This window comes from Enoplosus armatus, chromosome 16 (assembly GCF_043641665.1).
Source record: "Enoplosus armatus isolate fEnoArm2 chromosome 16, fEnoArm2.hap1, whole genome shotgun sequence".
NCBI lineage: Eukaryota > Metazoa > Chordata > Actinopteri > Centrarchiformes > Enoplosidae > Enoplosus > Enoplosus armatus.
This window is the reverse complement of record NC_092195.1, coordinates 15006534-15028394: the sequence shown is the minus strand read 5'-3', so window position 1 is coordinate 15028394 and position 21861 is coordinate 15006534. Positions and strand designations below refer to the sequence as shown.

Genomic DNA, 21861 nt, shown 5'->3' with positions numbered 1-21861 from the left:
TAAAATCTATTCAGAGTCATTAGGTATAGCACAGCACCATATGGCTTCTACTACATCTTCAGCTCTAAATTCAGCATGGCAGTTGAGACACTATTTAAAATATGTGTTTGTTAGAAGAGAGGCCGATAGTTTGGTTGCAATCCACAACGTGGTGCTAAAAAATGGTATCAAGACAAATGGAGTGTGCTTTTACAAGACATAGCTTCTAGATTACCTTCACAAACCTGCAGAGGCATCCAAAAATAAAGTATTCACACATAAATATCTACTCATTGCTGCCATTCCCTGATTTAACCTCCTAAGACCCAAGCTCTATCTTAATTTCTCTTTGCTATTTGGGCTTATTGGGACCTGATAAGTATAAAAACTAAGCATCATCTGTTGACATGATGTGGTTCCGCATACGGGGACAATTTTGAATTTCGATATAAGCAGAATTAAGTATTATGGTATAACCCAAAATGTGATGTCCACGCATGTGGATGCCAGGTCTTAGGAGGTTAAAGTGGGTGAACATTTTGTGAAAGAAATAAAATAAAAAGTCTCTGAAACTGTGCAGACATGGTCTTCATTCAGTTATGTAAATTGCATCACTGTTCACCTCCCTGATAGCACCATCAGCTTGCTTGCTTAATAGCAAAAACCCCAATGTGTTTGGTGCAACATGTGAAGAGCACTCGAGAAAGGTTTGAGACCTGAAGGGTGTTAATTACTTGTCAAGAGGTTGTTAAAATGAGACCCGTGGCAAAAAACTGAGTGGCTATACAAAACCCTCACTCACACGGATATCTCAAAGACCAAACACACACAGACTCACACGCGCAAACCACCATGTATATTCACACACATGCACTCACACTGCTAAGCACTACCACTTACGAGTCCACAAGCAAACATACACTTGTAAATTCCAGCATACACACACATGGCAGTACACACACAACCACGCATGTTAACATACTGTGTATTCATAGTAATGCGCCCACAGTTGTACACACACACATACACTCAGGTTAGAATGTCAAACAACCTTGAATAGCTGCTCATTATGGTACCCGTTGATGTGAAAATGCCACAAGCAGTATAACCACATCTATACACAAGGAGCAGGTGCAGTCCTGCGTTCACACTTCTCTTTCACTTCACCTATAGAGTATCTTAAGATACCTGCTCTTCCATCGTTTCAAATATACCTGGAGATTACTAACTTTAGTATTCATGCTGGGTGCCATATTGTGCGCCACCATGTTAACCCTGTTTAAGCAGCAGTTTGTAATAAGCAATGTAATCACGTCAGGTACTAGGCCTGAAAGCACCACCAGCGAGACGAGACGATGGGCTAAATATTTGAACAAGGCCGGATCAATGATGATCAAGCCCACTCGGAACATGGACAAAATCTCCAGGTAGAGACAAACGTTAAAATTTGGACAAAGACTAAGTGTCCCATTCCTCTGAACAACTATGCAGCCCATTTCCTTTGTCTTGCATCTGTTAGTCATTCATGAGGAACGGCCTGGCCGCCCCCAGCTAGCCTTCCTCTTCATTGCAGTTATGATTTATGCCTTCCTTAACTAATCAAGGGTATGATCATTAGTCAGGGGATGTGCAAGGGGCTAGGGCCTTGGCAGCCCAGTGGAAGGCCATATCTCGCATTGTGGTTCCCCTGCCATCCACGGGTTAGGTCCAGGATAAGAGATGACTGGGAGTACGCCCCCTCACCTTCCACCAGTGCCCTCTGAGACATTTGTCAACAAACTAGACAAGAAAGTGGAGCCAATGACTAGAGAAGAAAGCCATGGTGGTGACACAATCTGCAACAGAGACTTCCAAGAGTCTGTTTGTACTTTGTTGAAATTTATTTCATATTTTTCTGTCTTTGTTTGGATCCAGAAGACAGACAGTCAACAATAACACTTCAGAAATGAACAAATTCCCCAAATTTGCAATGGATCTGTGTGCAAAAATACTCTTGGGAAACCTTGGTCTATTCTGATCCATGACTCTGTGGCTCCTGGATTTCACCTCACCGCGACCTCTACCGCACACACGCAATCATTAAAAATACACACACATATACAGATGACGACCACACTGCATGCAAAAGCAGCACAGGAAGTGGAGGGGGTACAAAAGGTCAGAGCTCAAGGAATGCAGCGCTGATGGCCCGGCTGCTTCTATTTACGACAAACTTGGCCAATCAGATGCTTACTCTGTGAACAGCCAACTTGGAACTTAGTGGAATGGAGATTGAGGGGGCGGAGGAGGAAAGAATAAAGGAGGGAAAAGGGATTTTGTGTGTGTGTTTGTGTGTGTGTGTGTGACTGAGGGGTGCTAACAAAGGCTGCGGGTGTTATCCAATGAGGGTCTGCATGCTGAATCTGTCCAAATCAATGTGATTATCCCTCAGCTATTGCTAATTAGAGTCATTAATACACAACGCAAGCAGGAAACGGCACATGCTTTCTCTCCCTCTCTCCTTCAGCTGATCTCGCCTCTTTCTGGAATGGCTTTGAGGGAACAGAGGCATTTGGACAGGTCTGTTGTTGGCCACACTTCAGTCGAGATTCTCGTCTGCACATAATTCACTTTCAAAGGGCAGAGGGGGCGGTAAAGAGAATCCTTAATTGCGCCGGCACCATGTACAACATAGACAAATGTTTATATCTCAGCCCTCTAATGAGAAACCAATAACGGATGCAAAAAGCACTCTCTGCCCCCCCTCCCCCCTTTTCATCACAAACACACAGATACACATGCACATGACAATGAAAAACAGGCCTTTTTGGAGAGCGTCACCTCATTCATCAATAGCACTTATGCTTGCAGTCATGCAATACTCCACTCAGGCACTGATGCAGCAATAAATCTGTTTTTATAGAATGCAACATTGCCTATATTTCTCCATTAGGCTGATCCTGTGGTAAGGGCAAGGGATGCTTCAGATTGTAATGGTCAAGCTTCTGACAGGCTTTTAAATTGCACCATACAGAGACAGCCCTGCTCGGAAAAATTGATTCAGTATTCAAAAGGGAAGGAGTTCAGCGTGTCTACAGTTTAGGTAAAGTGTGCAAGGACATTCTGCTGTAAATAAAAAAAAATTTCAGGTGGGTATTCAATCAAACATATATGTTGCTTTAATCTTTACAATCAAATGTTTGGATATTTGTTAGGACAAAATAGGAAGTTAGTATGTTTTACATCGAGACACCCACATAATAGAGTAAAGGCGACAGTAATTCTTTCAAGATGCAAGTTTATGTAATGCCCTTGTGAGTTTTTAGCATCCTCATACAAAATGGATGGCAAGTTACAGGGCAAAGAAATGCACAACAACAAACTGCCGTAACACACAGCCACAAGAGAGTATCTTCTCATCTAATCTATCTCCCACAATTCAGTGCGGTGGTCCGTCGCGGCAGAGCGCCAGTCAGACCGGTGAATCTCGGCGCAGCCTTATCTCCCAGCGGTTGAGGAGGAAACGGAGGTCCTTTAAAGGGCTGAGGTCATTTCCTCTGCCTCTGGGCTCTGGCAGGAAAAATAAAATGTCTCCATTCGGTCAGCCCTGCTTTATTTCAAATGCCGCCGCTGCCTTTTAAGAGGCCCTTGTGGGCATGGATGGCAAATGAGCGGTTTTGGGTTCTCGCAGTCTACTCCTTTTCTTGCTCTCTCTGCCATCCTCAATCCCCCATTCAGTCTGTGATGCAAACCCCAAATCTCTGCTGTATTTCTACAGTAAATGTGAAAGTGCAGAGACAGATATATAGATAGACAGAGAATGAGAACAGGAGAGAAAAACAGAGACAGAGAGGGGAAGAGAAGCAGTGTGAGAATGCGGAGGAGCATGAGCGCGAGAAAGAGAGAGATGAAGAGCTGAATGCCTCCTCTTACCCACAGCGCTTGACAGCCCTAAAGCCCTTTCACAACTTCCTGTTCCCATTTCTCTCTGAACTGGGCTACATGCAAAACACGTGTGTGTGTGTGTGTGTGTGTGTGTGTGTTTATCGGCATGCACAGTTTATATGCTTCTGTTGTGTATTCTTGCTAGAGTATGAGTGTGTGTGCCTGGGAGCCTGTATGTGCGTGTGTCATAGAGTAAGGTAGGGAGCGAGGGAGTGAGTCAGCGCTGGGAAGATAGAGAGGCTCATTGAAAGGCCTGCGTGGTGCGGTGGTGGAGCAGAGCAGCCAGAACAGGCAGACAGGCAGGCAGGCACACACGCTGTGATGTTAGGAAGAGGATTGATAGATCTGTTGCATGGCCGCTGCTGCTGCAAGAGCCTAACGCACCTCAGGCAGATGGATAGGGAGTGTGTGAGGCGCTACGATTAGTCTTTGTGTGTGTGTGTGTGTGTGTGTGTGTGTGAGTGTGCCCTTTGTGTTTGAGTGCGTGGGAGAGGTGTATTACATGGTCTTAGTGTGTAGTTTTTGTGATGTGGTACTTCAAACAGGGCTTTACAGCACTTACACACACTCGTCTACTAAGTGAAATGTATGGATAGATGTATGGTGGCGGGGAAACAATGTGTTCATGTTTGCGCGTGGGTGCTGTACCTGTGTTGGTTCATGTTTGTATGCACACTAAAATACGCATTTCCCTAACATCTGACCTGTAAGTACAAAAAGCGTCATCACTGCTTTTCTGCTTTCTGCTTTTCCACAACAGACAGCCTCCACTCCCACGCTCACTATTCCATCTCACGTATCACCAGCTACCCATCTTCCTATCATCTCTCTCCTACTCAGTTTCACTCTTTTTATAAGCGTTTCTATCAACACAACAAATGAAAGACGTCTGCTGTAGAAAGGCATTCATCAGCATTTAACGTTTACGTATTAAAGAAGAGTGAAATTCTTGTATATACATAGATGCATGTAAAGGTACACAAACATACACCTATGCATCCCAACAGTAGTTATGCACTAATGTGGGTTGTAGGCTCAGGGAAACAAGCTGTGGTGGCATCTAATTTGTAAACCTGCGCAATAACACTATAGTTTATATGAAAATCGAACTGTTTTTGTACAGCTTTTGCCAAGAAATATGTTCAGGAGATCCTGTCAAACCTGCAATCCTGAACTTGCAACATGTTTAAATATAACAAACTGAATATGTCTAAAAAACTTTTCAACAAAATCTTAGCCCAGTTCTAATAAGTTCAAAAATCTATAAACCTGTGCTACATGAAGTAACCAATTACATATTCTCGGCATGGTTCCTTGCTGCAATTTCATCCATTGGATTTTTTATAAATTATGTATTTTATTTGATTAAGATGCAACAAATCATGGATTGACATTTTGCTGATTTAATATGCTCAAATTTGAAAGCTTATTAGATGCCAAAACACTGCATAGTGGTTAATAATCCTGTGAGACGGGACTTGAAAACTCTTTCATCAAATACACCATTCATGTTACAGTGGTCTACCAGGAATGTGTGCTTGTACATATTTGATTGGCCAAAGTAGGACCTTGAAGATGACATCATATTGGGCTGTGGAAAAAGTTGCTGTGTGGATGCAATGGACTTATTGAAATTAATGAGGGGGCTGCGTTTTTTCATGCAGTACTCATGTCAGTACGAACCCGGCCTAATGGTGACTATACTACACTGTGCAACACACGAATGAGCTGGCAGATTAGTTTATACACATACACATACTTACTCTCACTCTGTCTTTTCTCTACTTGTATAAATTTTTTGTGAAGGTTTTTCTTTATTGGCAGAATAAATCACATCCTGCCAGGTACATTTTACGATATATAAAGTCAAGCTAAATCAAAAGTTTTTGAATTATAATAAAATGAAGGGGAGGGAAAGGATAATAGTAGAGTAGAGAAGTTAGTCAGTGAGTACGAGATATGTTACCCTCTTTGTTTTCCATTGGCTGATTGTCGATCTTTCTCTCACGCTAGGTCTCTCACAGAGATGACTGGTCCTGACCTCTTTTCTATCCTATTTTTCTCACGTTGTTTTGGCAGTGCGCTCACTGAGCTGAACTAAACACAAATAACACAAGGGGGAGGAGAGGAGGTGTAGCAGGAGAAGAGACGGAGGAGAGGGGTGCTCGCTGTGTGAGGGTGGCACGTGGTGATAAGCTGCTGCTCTGACATTTAAACAAGTGTCGGGGTCAGGGGGTCAGATGACTGGAAACAATGCGTGACTAGATCAGGGTGATGTGTTGATTTCGCTTTGTTACCAGGAGCGCAGATGCACGCCAGCCCATCAGGCTTCAGTACGCCTGCTTGGCTGGTTTATGTTTTGATACCTGCTCACCTTTCAGGAGACAGTGAGACATGCACGGGAGAGATGTGGAGTTGTAGCAGCGGAAATTATGTTTTTGTGCAGTTTCTTTTGTCCTCTACTCGTCTTTCAAACACTAAAGAACTGTAATTTTTTCTACAAGGTTACTCAGCCCTTCCCCTTGCACACTTTCTTCCTCTTCGTACACATCTCCCCTCTGTCCACCTCCTTCTCTCTCACCATCCTTTCCACTCATAAAATACGTCTGCTTATATTTGCTTTTTGGCATCTCAGCAGCGCTGCATTCCAAGAGGGTGACTTATGGGAAACATTGTCTCCCACATAACACAGTGCTAAGCTGAGCTGATTTTTCTGTGCTGTGCATAACTCAGGTCAGCTGGACACTGAGAGGGATAAACTGTGATCGAGCACAGTCTATTTCTTTCATCACATAGATTGAAAATGTTTTACCTCTTTTCTTTTTTTTCTCTTTTTCCTGTCTCAATCTGCCTAACCTTCCTCTCCTCTTTAATCCACCCTGCGCTGTGTCCTGTGACCTGAAGATACACCCTTTCTACTAACATGCATCCAGTCTTGTCTTTAATAGCCCGTAGGACTCACAAAAAAGGACCTGTCAAGATAATCAGCCCTCGTTTTCTATCCTCTAAAAGGCAGAGGTTCTTTTCCTCAACATTTTGACCCAGAGCATGCCTGGCAGGATAAACTCAGGTGTGGGGCAGGGCTAAGAAGGCAGCTTCACCTTGAAAGGCCACACTTCTGAGCCCGGAAAACCACAAAAAGCAATTAAAAGTATTGATGGAACTTCAATAGCTCTTAAACAGTGCTGCCAGACACCTCAGGGCAAGTAACACACTAATCTTTTTTTTCCTCATCGCTCTATCGCTCCATTCTCTCCCTCTCTCTCCCCCTCTCTCCCCCTCTCTCCCTCTCTCTCACTCTCTTCACTGAAGACTAAGCTGGTCTTGATCATTAGCAACTGATGGCAATACAAAAAACAGAAAAGCATGTGAAATGTATTTACAGCCATGCGAGGCAGGTGGCTGAAGTGAAAATAGAGCCAAGACCCCAAGAAGGTGAGTGTGACAATGATGGTAATTAACGTTTATCTAATCCCGACTAGCTTGTTAGCCCTCTAATTGGTCCAGTACGTGTGTATGTTCAAGCATGTAAATGCATGCAGCGTGTGCGCAACAGAAATCATTTCAAATGAGCCACTAATGTCATCGCTGCATGTGCGCACCATTTACTGTGAAGACACTAATGGACCTTTTACAGGAACACACTTTCCAAAAGATTGTTTTCCATACGACAAAACAGGAAATCGAAGAGGAGATAGGGAGGGGCCGAGACAGTGGCTGCTTGCCTGCTTATCCTCTGAAGCAGGGCAGCACCATCCAAGAGCAGGTTGTTTACTGGAAGCCTTCCTGCAGCGTTAAGCCAGCTACCCGCTAAATCACTGATTTACAGCACAAGGCTTCCTCTGCTGACGTCTAAATTTACGCAGGGGCTTGGATTGCCGTTCCCGTGACAAGACACAGTCTAAAGAGTGATAGCTGGTGCACTAAAACAAGGTGTGTGTACAAGACAGACAGACAAACAAATGACTTACCTTTGCACTGGTTGGTATTCTTATCCAGAATGGCCTTGGTTGACACTATTTTTCCATACCTGTAAAGACAAGAGAAATTAAATTTAGTGTTTTTGACTCCACAGGACCTTTGACTGGTGAGCAGTTCACTAAGGCTGCCATCCCGTGGTTGAAGTAGAAGTCTTATTTTCCATATTCTCTGCCATTTAGTTGCAACTAGAAATTTGCAAAGTAGCATAAATGTCAAAAGCCATTGGAAAGAGAAATCACTTGAGGTTAATAACATTATGTTTATGGCTGACTTCAAATGAAGGTGCAGCCCTCTGACATTTGAGCGAGTCACTGAACATTTTCAAAAGGTCTAAAAGCGTACAAGCACGGTGAGCGAAGTTTTATCAGTATACATGCCTCTGATAACCCAACATCTTTTGGCTATTATTTAGCACTTGGAAGAGTGAACACATTATTAATGTTTACTTGCATTTTGGCAATTTCTAAAACAAAAAGCAAGCATGGTATTTATGATATAGCCTATTTGGTAAGACAGGAAAACACACAAACTTTCAAGTGAAAAGGTCTCAATGAGGACTTCTCTCTCGTGCGCCAGGTGAGATGATTGAATGATGATCAATGTTTTTATCATATTGTCCTCCTCATCTGGTCGATAAGGTGGATCTTCTTTTATCATCATCTCATCAGGCTGATTGCCTTCTCATGTTATTGTGGGTGAGGCACCTTCAAGCGACTTCAACCTCTAACTTATACATTAAACATATTATTTCTGACCTTTGTGATTATTACATACTTGCATACATTCTTGCTTCCACAATGACATTTGTAGGTCTAATACGATGTTCTTTAAATTTTCTATTGTATGATAGTCATACACTTGATTGATTGATCCATTGGTATTTAAACTTCTACGTATTGGGTTAATCCTTTGATAATGTATTTTTCTGTAGTATTTGAATCATTTTGACTAAGTTTGATTTATATAGAAGTATTCTATCGGATGATGTGTATCTATGAATTTTAGCTTTTGATATTTGAAAAAATAATAGTCTTGTTTGGGGTTTGTTCAATTAGATGGATGCAGGGTGGTGCTACTGGTGCCCTCTGATTTTTTTTTTTTTTTTTCCCTGGGCTATGTTCACGTATATATGGTACCGGTCCTGTTTGCCAGTGGGGCTTTTTACCTTGATTCAAGAGCGTGGTCTTTCAATTTGAGAGCATGACTTATTGATTTCACGTTCAGATTTTGTAATGCTTTCCCTCAAAACCCTGCCCTTGCACTCAAATATCCCCCGCTTGCGCTTAGATTTGCTCTGCTTCTGCTCAGACTGTATGTTTGCACTTGTTGCTTGAACATATTTCCTGCGCTCCAGCTTCAGCCCTTCTCCTCCACGTGAAACGTCTGCTCTCAGCTCTCTGATTTTTTTTGTGCAATAACCCTGTCAAAATCCCCCAACCAATACAATGCCAGGTGTAGTGTTGACCAATGAAATGATCCCTTCCTTGTTCCGGGCGCATTCGCTTTACTTCTTAGAGCGTCCTGTACAGGCAGGCTCATTCACTCCCACCCTCCACGGCTTTAATTCTTTTTTTCAATCTGTGCAAACATACAGTCTGAGCAGAAGCAGAGTAAATCTAAGCATGAGCAGGGGCTATTTGAATGCTAGGGCTGGTTTTTGAGGGAAAGCATTGCAAAATCAATGAGTCACGTTCTCAAATTGAAAGACTACACTCTTGAAAAAACACATTTGTCTATATAATTTTTGAGGCCCAAAACTTACAAACACAGTTTTTGGATTCTTTTTCTTATATAACCTATTTATAAGAAGTAGAAGATGTAGAAGATGTAGTATTTGGTTCTGTGAAACCCAACACAAAAGCTGAAACTGTCCACAAAAGTCCACTATGCTCATAATGCCATTGGTGCAGCTCCCAGTAAAACTGAAAGGTATCAAAATTCTTCATTCCACTGTTATGTATGCACAGTGGGTGGCCATGATTTTTTTGGGAATTGAAAGATTGACCTTACTGACTGACTGACAGTGAGTTATTCTATCTGCTTGCCTCAGCTAAAACTGCAACATGCTGCACCGTGTGCAGGGCGAGAAGCACTGTAAGTACAGTATATGTGTGTGTCTGTGTGTCAATCTGCATGTGTGCACATACTGTCTGTGTTTGTGTGAGCATGTGTGCAGCTGCGCCCTGGCTTGTACAATTACACTTGTGCATGTGATGTATACATGTCTGCATAAATACGTAAGTGAGAACAATTCCCTGTGTGTTGAACGCACATCACAATGAGTGAGCAGAGGAAAGACAGCTACGCTCTGTACGTTTGGCGCACACACACCCCCACACACACATAAACACACAACCACACACACATTCTGTAGGGAAGAAGCAGTGGTGCATCCCGGCCCATATTTCACCAGCAGGGGATAATTGTGCCATTTCTCAACGAGTGGCGGAGACTCTATTTACTGCATGCTGCGGTGGGGTGGGTGGTGGATATGAACTGATGAGCTCCGAGAGGAAAACTACCAGCTCACACACACAAATACAGATTCCGCATGAGTACACACACACACACACAAATATGCACACACAGAGGCAGCACTCAGCAATCAGTGGATTGTCTCTCTTTCGCAGATAAACAGGACATTTTAGCTATAGGGATTCATAATCTACTGCAACAGAATGGGACTAACATGCAATGTTTGATCACACTGAGACACTCTCAAGCATAAGTACACAAGATGGACATGGAACAGTGAGTGTTCATTTGATTAGAGAGCACGCAGAGCTGGGTTAGCAACGGCAGTATTTCAGAAACAAACTAGACAGGAATTTACAGGTAAAAATTGCTGATAAGGATATATAATCCTCAATCAACATATACAATACAAACATATACTGAGATTTAGTGGCTTTTTTCTTCAACTGAGAAACTATCTAATGATTTACTGACAGAAATTGGCTCCTGGTCATACTGGCAAAAATTGTGATACTTTAAAATAAACAGTCTTAAACACCTGGAAAATACCATATTTAAGATATATGTCAATAATAAGATAATCAAGTCAGAGATTACACTGCATCTTATCTCCCAATATTGATATTATATTGATTTATTCCCCAACTAGCTAGTATGTTTGCTCCTTTATGCCTATATGTTTATTTGCACACAGGTGTCTGCCCTGCTTCAGTACTTAAGTGAAAAACGTTGTATGCTTTCAGTCTGGGAAGCAGTTAAAAAGCTCAGTGCTTTTGGCACAAATTGGGGGAAAGTTCTCATTAAAACTTTGTTTGGACTCTGGGGAAGCAGGAGACAGTAGCTATCCAATGCCAACTCATCACTGCTTGCCTCATTAAATGTTAAAGATGGCTCATCAAGGCATCCTTTCCACGGTCCAAATGCACACCACAAAGACACTGCAGCGAGATGAAAAGGCAAGGTGGAAGGAGCCAGCTTTGCGCCCACAATGGAGACATATTGGAGATGGATGGAGAATGTGATCAGCATGTTCATGTATGTATGTATGTATGTATGTATGTATGTGGGTGTGTGTGTGTGTGTGTGTGTGTGTGTGTGTGTGGCTGTGTGTGGCTGTGGTCGACCCTGCTGGCGGCTCCTTCGCCTCTCTGCCAGGCAGGCCTGGGGAGGCTTTGATGTGACAGAGGCAGTCCCTGTGAAGCGCAGGTTTAACACTGTGATGCTGTGGCCGGGATGCAGAGCCTGTCTCCACTAATCCTATTTCAATCACTCTTGCAGCCTCTTATCTCTGACTCCGCTGGCCCTCGGCCCTCCCTCCTCCTCACAAATCTTCTCCTCTCTCTTGCTCACCCTCTCTCTCTCTCTCTTAATGTATCTTTACCACCATCTCCATTTCTCTTTCCTGTACTGTATCCTTCATTTCTCTCCTTTTGTCTCTCTCTTCCTCCTCCCTCCTAATAGGAATCCCATGGCAATCATCTGATGCAATATCGGATCAACCCTAAGAAAAGAAGACGCCAGAAATGAAACTGCCTGTAAAAAAAGAGGTTTTATGAGCTATTTTAGGCTGATGAAAATGCACAAATTGTGGTGGATGTAAAACATGTCATTCGTTTGACAGCTGTCTGGGCACTGAAATGAGATAAAATTGAAGCTGAGCCGAAAGCTCAGCTACGTTTTTAAGAGGGCAGCTGCATGTACACGAGTGACATCCCAACGCTGCATTTCTTTCTTTTCTCGCTCTCTTGCTGGATGAAACGATCCAGGCGTATTTCATTTCCGTCATCAGAGCTGGGAAAGTGAAGTGGCTCTTTGCTGTATGTGGGCAGAGAAAGAGCTGGCCAGAACCACAACACGTCACTGTGGTCTTGCTGGTACACAGGAAAGCACAGCACTGGATTGGATGGACGGACCACCCAAGTGTTGACCTCAGCCTCTGGACATACTCTCCATAAGGTTTGTGACTGTGTGTGTATCATTACACAACACGGCAATGTCTTGAACAGTAGGTAGATAAAACCTGAACTAGGATCTGAGATCACTTTCCCCCATCTGTACTCTCAGAAAGACTTTGTATATATGCTTGGTAAGGTGTGAGTGTGTGTGCGCAAATGTACTGTCTCTGCGTATGACTGTCCATCTGTGCCTGCAGATGAGGACTTGAATATATTATATGGATCATTTGAGTAAACTGGTTCCCAATCTTTGATGAAATGAAAAGAAGCCAAAAGAAAGAAACACATGCAGATCGGGTCAGGCTTTCCTGTGTTCAGCTGTGAGACGGAATTGTACAAAAGCAGAAATGCTTCAGGCGTGTTCAGCACCTTTGGAGCACCTGTGCGGGGGGTATGGGGCAGGTGCGAAAGGCACACTATGGAGAACAATAACAATACAATTTATCAGCTCTTGTAGGCCTTTACCCAGAATAATTAGCAGCAGGTAGATAGTGTTGCTGAAAAAGAAAATGTGCCACACTAAGAGTTTGTGTAGGAGCAGGTGCAGCTGACACCCACCATCCAGATTTACTATTTGCTCTGTGCTGCAAATATTATCCAGAGGGGTTTCATAGGCTTAAGAAGTACATTGTTTTATTCCAAAAATACGTAACGGCGATACCACTGCCCTTGTCAGTAGCACAGAGCAACATTCAAATACATTATTTCTATCAATTAGTTCAGGTAGTGACAACCTTTACACCAATTTCTGACAAATGAGCAACTGTAACAAGTATCAGCTGACGAAATAGTAATAATACATTTGTAGGATGAGCCAATCTCCTGTAAAGTCTTGTTGTTTAAGACATCAATAGGACATAGTAAAAGGAACAGCTGCAGGCTGAACATCTTCATGACATGTTTGGATTTGGAATAGGCTTGGCCAAGTCACCAATGTTTTCTAGCCAGTAGTAGGTAGAACAAGTATTTTGTTCACTCCAATGATCAGTAAAGGTATTTGCACATATAGTGAAAGTTCTACCTATTCTGGTAACACTTGACAAAACCTACAATTTTATAGGATGTGTTTTATTTTGTTTAGTCTTTGATGCTAATGCAAGAGACAGGTGTCACTGTGGCAGACGCACAGAGAGTACAGAGCAGAAGAAAAAAGATGCGAAAGAAACACGACTTCTTTATACTTTTATATGAAAGATAAAAAGGGGAAACTTGACTTGACTGTCGTCCCCTGTCTTATAGCAGCTAACGTGTCCCACAGCTCGCACATCACTGTGGCTCAGACAGAGGTCAGGCCTCCTGTCCACCCGGCATCTTTTTGGATAGAAATATTTAACAGATGCTTTCGTGAAATGTTGTCGCTGCTGCAGTTGCTATGTGACTATTGAAAATCTGTTTGGATGGAGCTAACATTAATCTTCAAATATATTTGTATGTATTTTTTATCTGTAAAGTTTTGCACTGTGAGAGCTGAAGACACACTGAACTGACAGCAGTGCCAGAGACACACAACAGCAAAACTGAAATTAGTGTATGTATTTTAACTGTTTACTGACAACTTTCAAAATGTCAAATCTTGAGCCCTGGTCTTTTTGTGGCATGTAATCACCTGCTTTATTGATCAAGAATTTGAAATGTATTTGCTTTTGAGTAGCTACTATTTAACAAAGCCTTTTATGATCAATAGTCAGTGGATTGATGCTCTGTTTGTACTGTTAAATGTAAAAAGAGAACAAGAGAGATTCCCAGAGGAAAGAGCATTATGACAGTAGGAAGTGGGAAGGACAGCATGCTGAAAGAGCAGCACAGAATACCAAGCATTCATAAATGACAAACATTTTTAGAGAAGGTAAAATAAGAAGAAGGCTGGTGGCTAAAATAAGAAGGCTGATGACAATAAAGGACAACGACAAAGAAAAAAGGAAGAAAGAGACAGAAAAGACAGAGACAGACAGATGAATACACAGAGAGACGCAGTTAGAGAAATAAACAGAGGACTGCAAAATGATCCTGATAGACACCCCGACAGGCAGCAGAGCAGTGGTTCAGTCCAACACCTCTGAGTTGATATCAGTAACTTCTTCTCATGACCTCTGAGCCTCTGAGCTGACAGTGTGGTGGTAATGGCCTTTATCTATATCGCAGCATGGAACTGCATGGAGACTATGACACGTTTTAGCTAAGTGAGTCTAAAGTCAACCTTCAACCCTCTCCTTCTTTGTCTTAAGCACAAAACGTGTTTGTTGGATCAAAGGCTGCCTGGCTTGGTGAATCAAATTACCAGATGTACTTATTTGATATGATTCATTTTTACAGCACAGACATACAAATTTTTGCTGTATGTAAAAGTATTCCACAGTTTTGTTAAAGGATAATGGTGTCTTAATTATAAAAGCATTACAGAATAAATATCCAAACATTGTCTTGGCAAGGATGAGCAGCAATAAATGAAAAAGCTTCAACAAATTGGATAGTTTCCTTTTTGGCTTTAGCACTCTATCTTTTTCTTGGCAGAATTTCATAATTTCTTTTTTTTTAGGTGCTGGGATTCCCCCGTGTTTTCTTGGCAGGTTTGTGGTAAACTTACAAATGCTTACTGTCAAACCTTTAGCGTCTCTAAATGTGGGAAGCATCTTGGAACAGAAAGGAAGTGCTTGTTCTTCCTTTTCTTATTTTTCTACTTCAACAAATGTCACAATAACGGGGCAAAAAACACATTGGCAACACCACAGTACATATAGTACATTTGGGCATCATAATATCGCAAATATAATCTGGTTAACAAAAAACAGCATAATCAAGGTGCAGCTTGAAGTCCATTCATTTCCTACAGTGTGACCGCAGTACCTTGGCCAGTCATCACACCCGTATGTTGAAACTGGCCGTGCTCAAATTCGCTGTGGTCATTAGTTGTCATCAACTATTCTGATTTCAATTTTCCTTATTTCCCTACTGATGTGATTTCTTTTCATGAACATTCATTTTACCTGGCAAGTGCGAAATGGGTGACAAGTTGATTAGATCCATTCAAACTCTCCCACCTCCCTACATAATAGAAATAGATTACAGCTGCAAGCAGCAATACGGCCACCGGGCTCCAGTCAGGCAACTTATAAGGGAAAAGAAGGTGATTTAAAAGTTTTAGCATGTGTTCAGAATTCATTGTTAGGGAGTTCAATTTAAAACAATTCATCTTCGCATTAAGGGGATTTTCAATTAAAGAAAGTTTTAAAATTCTAGTAGCTATGGAGCCTTCATCAGACAAATTGTTCCCACAATTTAGTCTGTGGATGAGACTGGATCAATCTGCTAAGTCTGGTCCATTTGTATTCCTTTGAATGTATTCCACTTATGTCTTCTCTAGTGGGTAACTTTCTCATGAAAAATCAATGATATGTTCTGTTTTTATTATCAAATCAATTCAAAACTCAAAATTTGATGAAATGATACATTTCAAGAAAAATGGAAGTAATTTACCACAGTTTCTCTACCTTCTGTGTAAAAGTAATTTCATAAAGATCAGGTACAGAGTGTATTTGCTTTAATATGAAAGAAAACAATTAAGAACAATTACTTTACAAGTCTAAAAGTGAGAGCAACAATTTTGGTGAATTTGGAAATTCTGTTTTAGAAAAGCAAGAAAAAGAGGAACAAAGAGTGAAAAGAACACAAGAAAGAACAAAAACAGATAAAAGCAGTATAAGTACCCAGAATTTTAAAGACAAAGTGCCAACACATATAAGTAACTGGAGACTTTGTCTTCACAGCACTGTCTTCACAGTCGTGAGTCATCAACCAAAGTGAGAACACGGGTCAAAATAACATAAGTGTACACCAATGCCGAAACTCTGGTATAAAGCCAGCAGTGCTCCAAACAAAAAATGTACTTTGTGTGTTCTCGAAGGCTGTCGAACGGTTTTCAAATGCAGTGTTGTGTTGAAATGCCAGCACATGTACTGCAAAGGTCTGTCTGTTTTCTAAAAACGTTTTCAATTTTACCAAGCTGCAGGCCAGGAGGACAATCACCGTTGGAAATCAACAACTTTAGACTGGATTAGATTAAATATGGATAGGTTCTAGCGTGAAGTTCAAAATTGTTTCGTTAAACAATGTTGTCCTGGAGAAGATGTGGCTTTCTGTGCCTTGTTCGCCTGACCCTGTTACCCGTCTGGACTCGGACCAGCGGACTGAGGACGTCCTTGTCAACCAAGAATCAATACGGCATAGAAATAATAAATTATGTTTTTTATTCTTGTTGTTTCTTTGATCAATGATTTATTGATTTATTTATCTTGGTGTTTTTGTTTAATATTGTAACTCTTATACTTGAAATTTGCTTAAAATAAAAATCATTGTAATGATGAAAAAAGCAGCTGTAAAATGCAATCAACAGCCATAAGGCATAAGATTTTTTTATAGGATGTACAGATAAAGAAAGTTCACCACAGAGACACGATGCCTGAGACTGGGCCGGGGGAAAGTGAACTACAGACGGGTAGAGTGTACGTTAACCGAAAGTGTGCATCAAGAAAAGAAAAGAGCAGCATTAGCGCGTTGTTCAGAGTGTAGCTAGTTGCAATCTGTCTTTCTTACACACACACAATAGTCTTCTTCAGAGCCAGCCTTGCAGAATCGCCCCTGTTTGTTTGGAAGTGTCCAACCTGTCAAACCCACATGCCATGCACTGCTGTCTGACACGCACAAATGAACACATCTCATCTGTGCTGGTGCTGCTTCTGCTTTCTAGATACTGCTTCAAATGAAAGGGAAAGTCAGTCGAGGGAAATGGGGAGAAAAGAGAGGAGAGGAAGGAGGGAAGGATAGAGAGTTAAAGCCAGAGAGTCCAGAGATCTCAGGTTTTGTCCCTCACGTCAATCAGTCTTGTTGTATCAGAGCCTCTGCTGCTGCTTATATTGGAGATTAAAAACTGTCCTCCGCTGTATGGCTGGAGCAAGATAAAATGCAAAACACAGAAGACTGTTGCACAGACCCTGTCGCGGCGACGACTGGATTGGTTGCTATGGTTTTGGGTAAGCTATTAGTTCCTGTATGCAAACTGAGGTGAAATACAGCCAAGTACCCAGAAAACTTGACTGTCGTGTGAATCTAAGCCTTAAATTTATATTAAATAAGCACCTGATAAACTAAAAATGTTATACATGAAAAAGAACTGTTAGAGCATTAACTGTTAACAGAGTCAACTTCAGTGCAAAAGTGGAAGAGAAGCTCTATCCAGCCTCTAAATAGGCAAACTGTCTACATGTCATGTATACAGTAATGGGGGGATAAATAATTCAAAGAACCAGCCTAAGGCCAAATCAGCTTCTCCGCTAACCCTCTCTCTAAAATCGATGTTTGGGGAGGAAAAAGGCGTTGCATTTTAGGTCAGTAAAATGACTATGTCACTTCTGCTGGAGCAGAGAAGTGGAGAGATTAACATGATGAAGAGATGTGAGAGAGCAGATGAGAGAGAGAGCACATGGAGAGTGAGTGCAACAGAGGATAACAGTGAGAAAGAAAGAGAGAAGAGACGAGAGTGAAACAGAAAGGGGGGTAGTGAGAGAGCGAGAAAGGCGTTCACACATAGAAAAAGTGGCTATGGAGGGTTCTGGTTCCAGGAATAGCAGATGCTTCTACTCAGCATGAAGCTGTAGCTGTAGGAGTAGTTTAGTTTGGCCATTCCTGTGGCTGTCTCACTACTTTTCAGAGGTTAAGCAGCACTATCTCTTTATGCCCTGAGTGACGCACAACTTCACCCTGCATGGTTGACTAGAGTAGGATGTGTTAGGGTTAGGAGGGCCAGAAAGACAGGTGGAGAGACATATTAAGCAGAAGAGACACATACGAATCAGAGAGAAAAAAACGCAACACGCATTTTGGATTACAACTCTATCAATACTGGATTTTTGAGGCAAACACTAATATAGATAATTTAAAAAGCTGATGACAATACACGTATAACATAAAGAAACATTTTTGATGTTTTTGGATGTCTACAATGTGGTTCATAAAGAGCAACTTAACACCATGCTGAAAGGCAGTGTTTGATTATCCTCTGGCTGAACGTTTCTGTTTCACCTCTGCGTCACCTGGGTGTGGTCAGAGGTGTGCTCTGTTGCACCTGTAACCACACCCAACAGTGATGTAAAGTACACTTCTACGTCGGTGCAGCAAGGCAAATTAAACCGGTGGATCTTAGCAAAAAAAAAGATTTTCAGGGAGGTGTTAAGTTGCTCTTTAAGGAACTGTGACCAAAATATGTACTAAGCAACTAACAATAAACTTCAATCGCTCTAAGAAGAAGATGTCAAGAACAATATGCTGTAAGTCTCTTGTAATAGAGCTGAAATTGTACCTCAGACAAGTGTCTCACATTTAGAAATAATATTGGAACAGCCACTCTCCTGTGAATTTATTGCTGCTAAAATGTTACCTAAGTGTGTCAGCAAACTCAAGTTCTTGTTTGACAGAACAAGGCTTTTCGATTTTTCTGTAAAGAAATGTCTTGTGTCATCATTTGTGTCATTTCCATTATGCATGTTCTGCTTGGTATAGAGGCTTGACAGCTAAACTTTAGAACAGATCAACTGCAGATGATGCAGAAATAAGATATGTACATGAACAGTATCATTAATGGGTATGCTCCTCACATAACAATGGTCCATTCTCAGCACGGCTATAATACTAATAATAAAAGTGCTTCTTTGTCTTTTCTTTTGTCTTTCAATGTCTTGGGACCATGTTGGAAATAAGTGTTTTCTCCATTAAAGCCATGAATAAAATCATCCAATCAATCAATGGTGGTTGGTGGTGGTAGTTAGTATCATGAATATCAAATGTTTTCTTTGAGCATTTTTGTAATTCTTGTCACTGTCATTGGCCTACATATATACAGAAATCTCAACATGTTTGTGATAAGCTAAAATGGACAGATAATACTTGCTCTAGTTCTCTGGCTCTAGTGCAGTTGTACTGGTGGGAGGGGTGATGGGAAGTCTGGCACTTTGAGGCCTTTGCTAACACTTCTCCCCTTTGTCAGTTTTGTGAAACAGAGTCATGGGACAGGCGGGCTCTGATAGCTAGGCAGCTAATGTCAACACTGGACCTCAGAGAGTCATTAGGGATAATGTGGCACTGCTGAGTGCCTGGGCCTCTGCTCCATAAAAACAGGTGGTCCCAGGGTCACCCCTCCCTTCTCTTCCCCTCAGTTCCTCTACTTAGCATACCTTATGGCTCTCTCCTTCTTCTCCTCTCTCATTCTCCAGCTCTCCCTCCACCATTCCCTCAGCACACACGGGAAAGGTTATTTGGACAATTGGTGGTGATTAGCTCTTGATTTGGCTCACTCTGTACTTTTGATCAGGCCGTGCCACAGAGGCGAAAGCCAGTGCGACTGGGGGCGCAGCTGTGGCTCGGCCGTAACTGAAATTGGGTGAGGAGAACCAGAGGGAGAAGAAGGGGAAGGGAAGAAGCAGATGAGAAGGAGGTAGCGTTGAAGAGGAAGAAAAGGGGGAGTAAGGAGTTAGGGCTTTAGGGACCTCTAGGGTCCTTTGCTTTGATGGCAGTATGAGTTATGGATTCGGGCTGCTGGCAGAGAAAATGTGAACTGCTTTGTCTCCGTTATTCCAGGTGTGGGCCCTCGTAAAGAAAAAAAAAAGAAATTCCTCTTGTTCTTCCTTTCAACCTTTCGTCCAACAACCTGCTTCCACCCTCTCTATGCCTCTCCTGGGTGGTGGCTTGCAAACAAGAAAAATGTGGGTGCTGCCTAGTAGCTAGCTGGTGAATGGGATTATAAAGTCTGCTTTGCCCTGAAGTGTTTGGGGCCTGTGTTAGCTTCGTTGGCTTTGTTGCTTGTACTGGCCGTGCTGGCTACACCCATCTTTGGGTTGGATGGGGTTGGTGTTGGGCTCAGGGTTGGCCCAGTGCCCCAACCTGGCTGGTTAGGCCAAGGAATTTTTCTCACAGTAACGGCTGTTCTATCCATCCCTCCATCCATCCATCCTTCCCCTCACACAGTCAGCCAGGCAAGTGGGAAGGCCTCTCACTATCTGGGTGTTTAGCCAACAAATCCCCACTCCACTCTTTTGGCCTCTTCTCTACGCCCATATATCACACTGACGGCTGCGGAGAACCCGACATCCAGCCAGCTGAATAAAACAGAGATTAAGCACCCACCGAATCCATTTAATTACTCGTTCAACAGCTCTCGGCATGTAACTCCAACCGCTGTGAGAACTTCGATGTTCTCAAGTCTTTACTTTTGCTCCCAGTGACCACAGGGAGGTTGAAGGAGGTGGCTGGTCACAAAGAACTCTTGGCCGTGGTAACTCAAATAATCGCATATTCAGTTGTTGTGAACTGCGTGTTTGTGTGTCTGCAACTTAAGGCTTGGTTACCAGGGTGTGTAAGGCTAGGGGTGGAAGCCAGCTGAACCACTCTGTATTAACAATGACATCAGATCACATCTGTAGATACAGCTTCTACATTGACAAGTACAGTCAGCATCTGAAAGTCAGCATCACCAAACAGTACTTGGTACTTATGCAATATTATCACTATAAAGAGCGTGCATAACATCCTGCTGCTAGCAGGCTAAGCTACTATTAACCCTCCAACACTAGGGTAGCACATGGCTGCATTATATGATATGTACGGTAATAATTTTGCAATACTGTTGCATTTTTACGGTATTATCTTCAGTTGGATGTATATTTTAAATCAATAATCAGTAAATTGCATATTGAGAAAATAAAATTGAATTAACACTGACCAAAATGAGCAAACAGTTAGTAGATTTGATGTATTTGTTTAAATTTAGACATAAACTTCTGCGTTTCTGTAAAACTGTGAACTTTGGGAGGTTGGGAGGCCTTGATGAGGATTACTGAAAATGTGACAGGATCTTGGCAATAAAATATTAGAGTTCACAAGGACAGGGTTACAACCACAGTAGACAGCGTTTATTTTTTTGGCATCTCTCAGGCGGTGTGCAACAGCCTCCAATCAGCAGCTACGATATGGCCCGTTGTCAAGAATGCATCAGTTTGGCTGCAGCATGTTTGCTTTTGAGATAGTGGTGAACCAGGGCGGCAAGAGCTGCTTTTCAATGTGTGTGTGACACAACAAACCCCCGGCCCAAAAATCAGCTTTGATTTGTCTCACTGCCAGCACTCACAGGGATCTGTGCAAGAGTACGAGCACACAAAAACATTCATGTTCACACGCAATAAGGCTTGAGAGGGCAGACAGGCCAATGATACTAATGATGAAAAGTTGCTAAGCCAGCTAATGTGAGTGAAACTCCCCCAGTTTTGCATTTTTCTAAAAAATATAGTGTCACATTTAGTTAGGGTTTGTGTTTAACATGGTCCTCAGCCCCATCAGGGTGAGCTGATGGGGCTGAGGGCCAGAAGAGGAGGTGCTGGGTGCTGGAGGGGGACTAGGCATCTGGGGAAAAACCTGAGGGGCACCCAGGGTGCTGCAGACTGCAGAACAGTCGCATGACCTTTTCTAGAATGCTGCCACCCGCCTGCCACTGAAACACGGTCTG

General features: G+C 42.3%; 1 protein-coding gene across 4 annotated transcripts in view; it reads right to left on the bottom strand.

Annotated features, from left to right (window-relative positions):
- The window catches only part of rbms3 (RNA binding motif, single stranded interacting protein), a 253939-nt gene that overhangs the window by 118250 nt on the left and 113828 nt on the right, over positions 1-21861 (bottom strand). For all 4 annotated transcript variants that reach the window (XM_070921153.1, XM_070921154.1, XM_070921155.1 and 1 more), the window contains one exon: positions 7875-7933. In XM_070921153.1, the coding sequence (XP_070777254.1) occupies positions 7875-7933 (59 nt within the window). The remainder of the gene's footprint in view (positions 1-7874; positions 7934-21861) is intronic.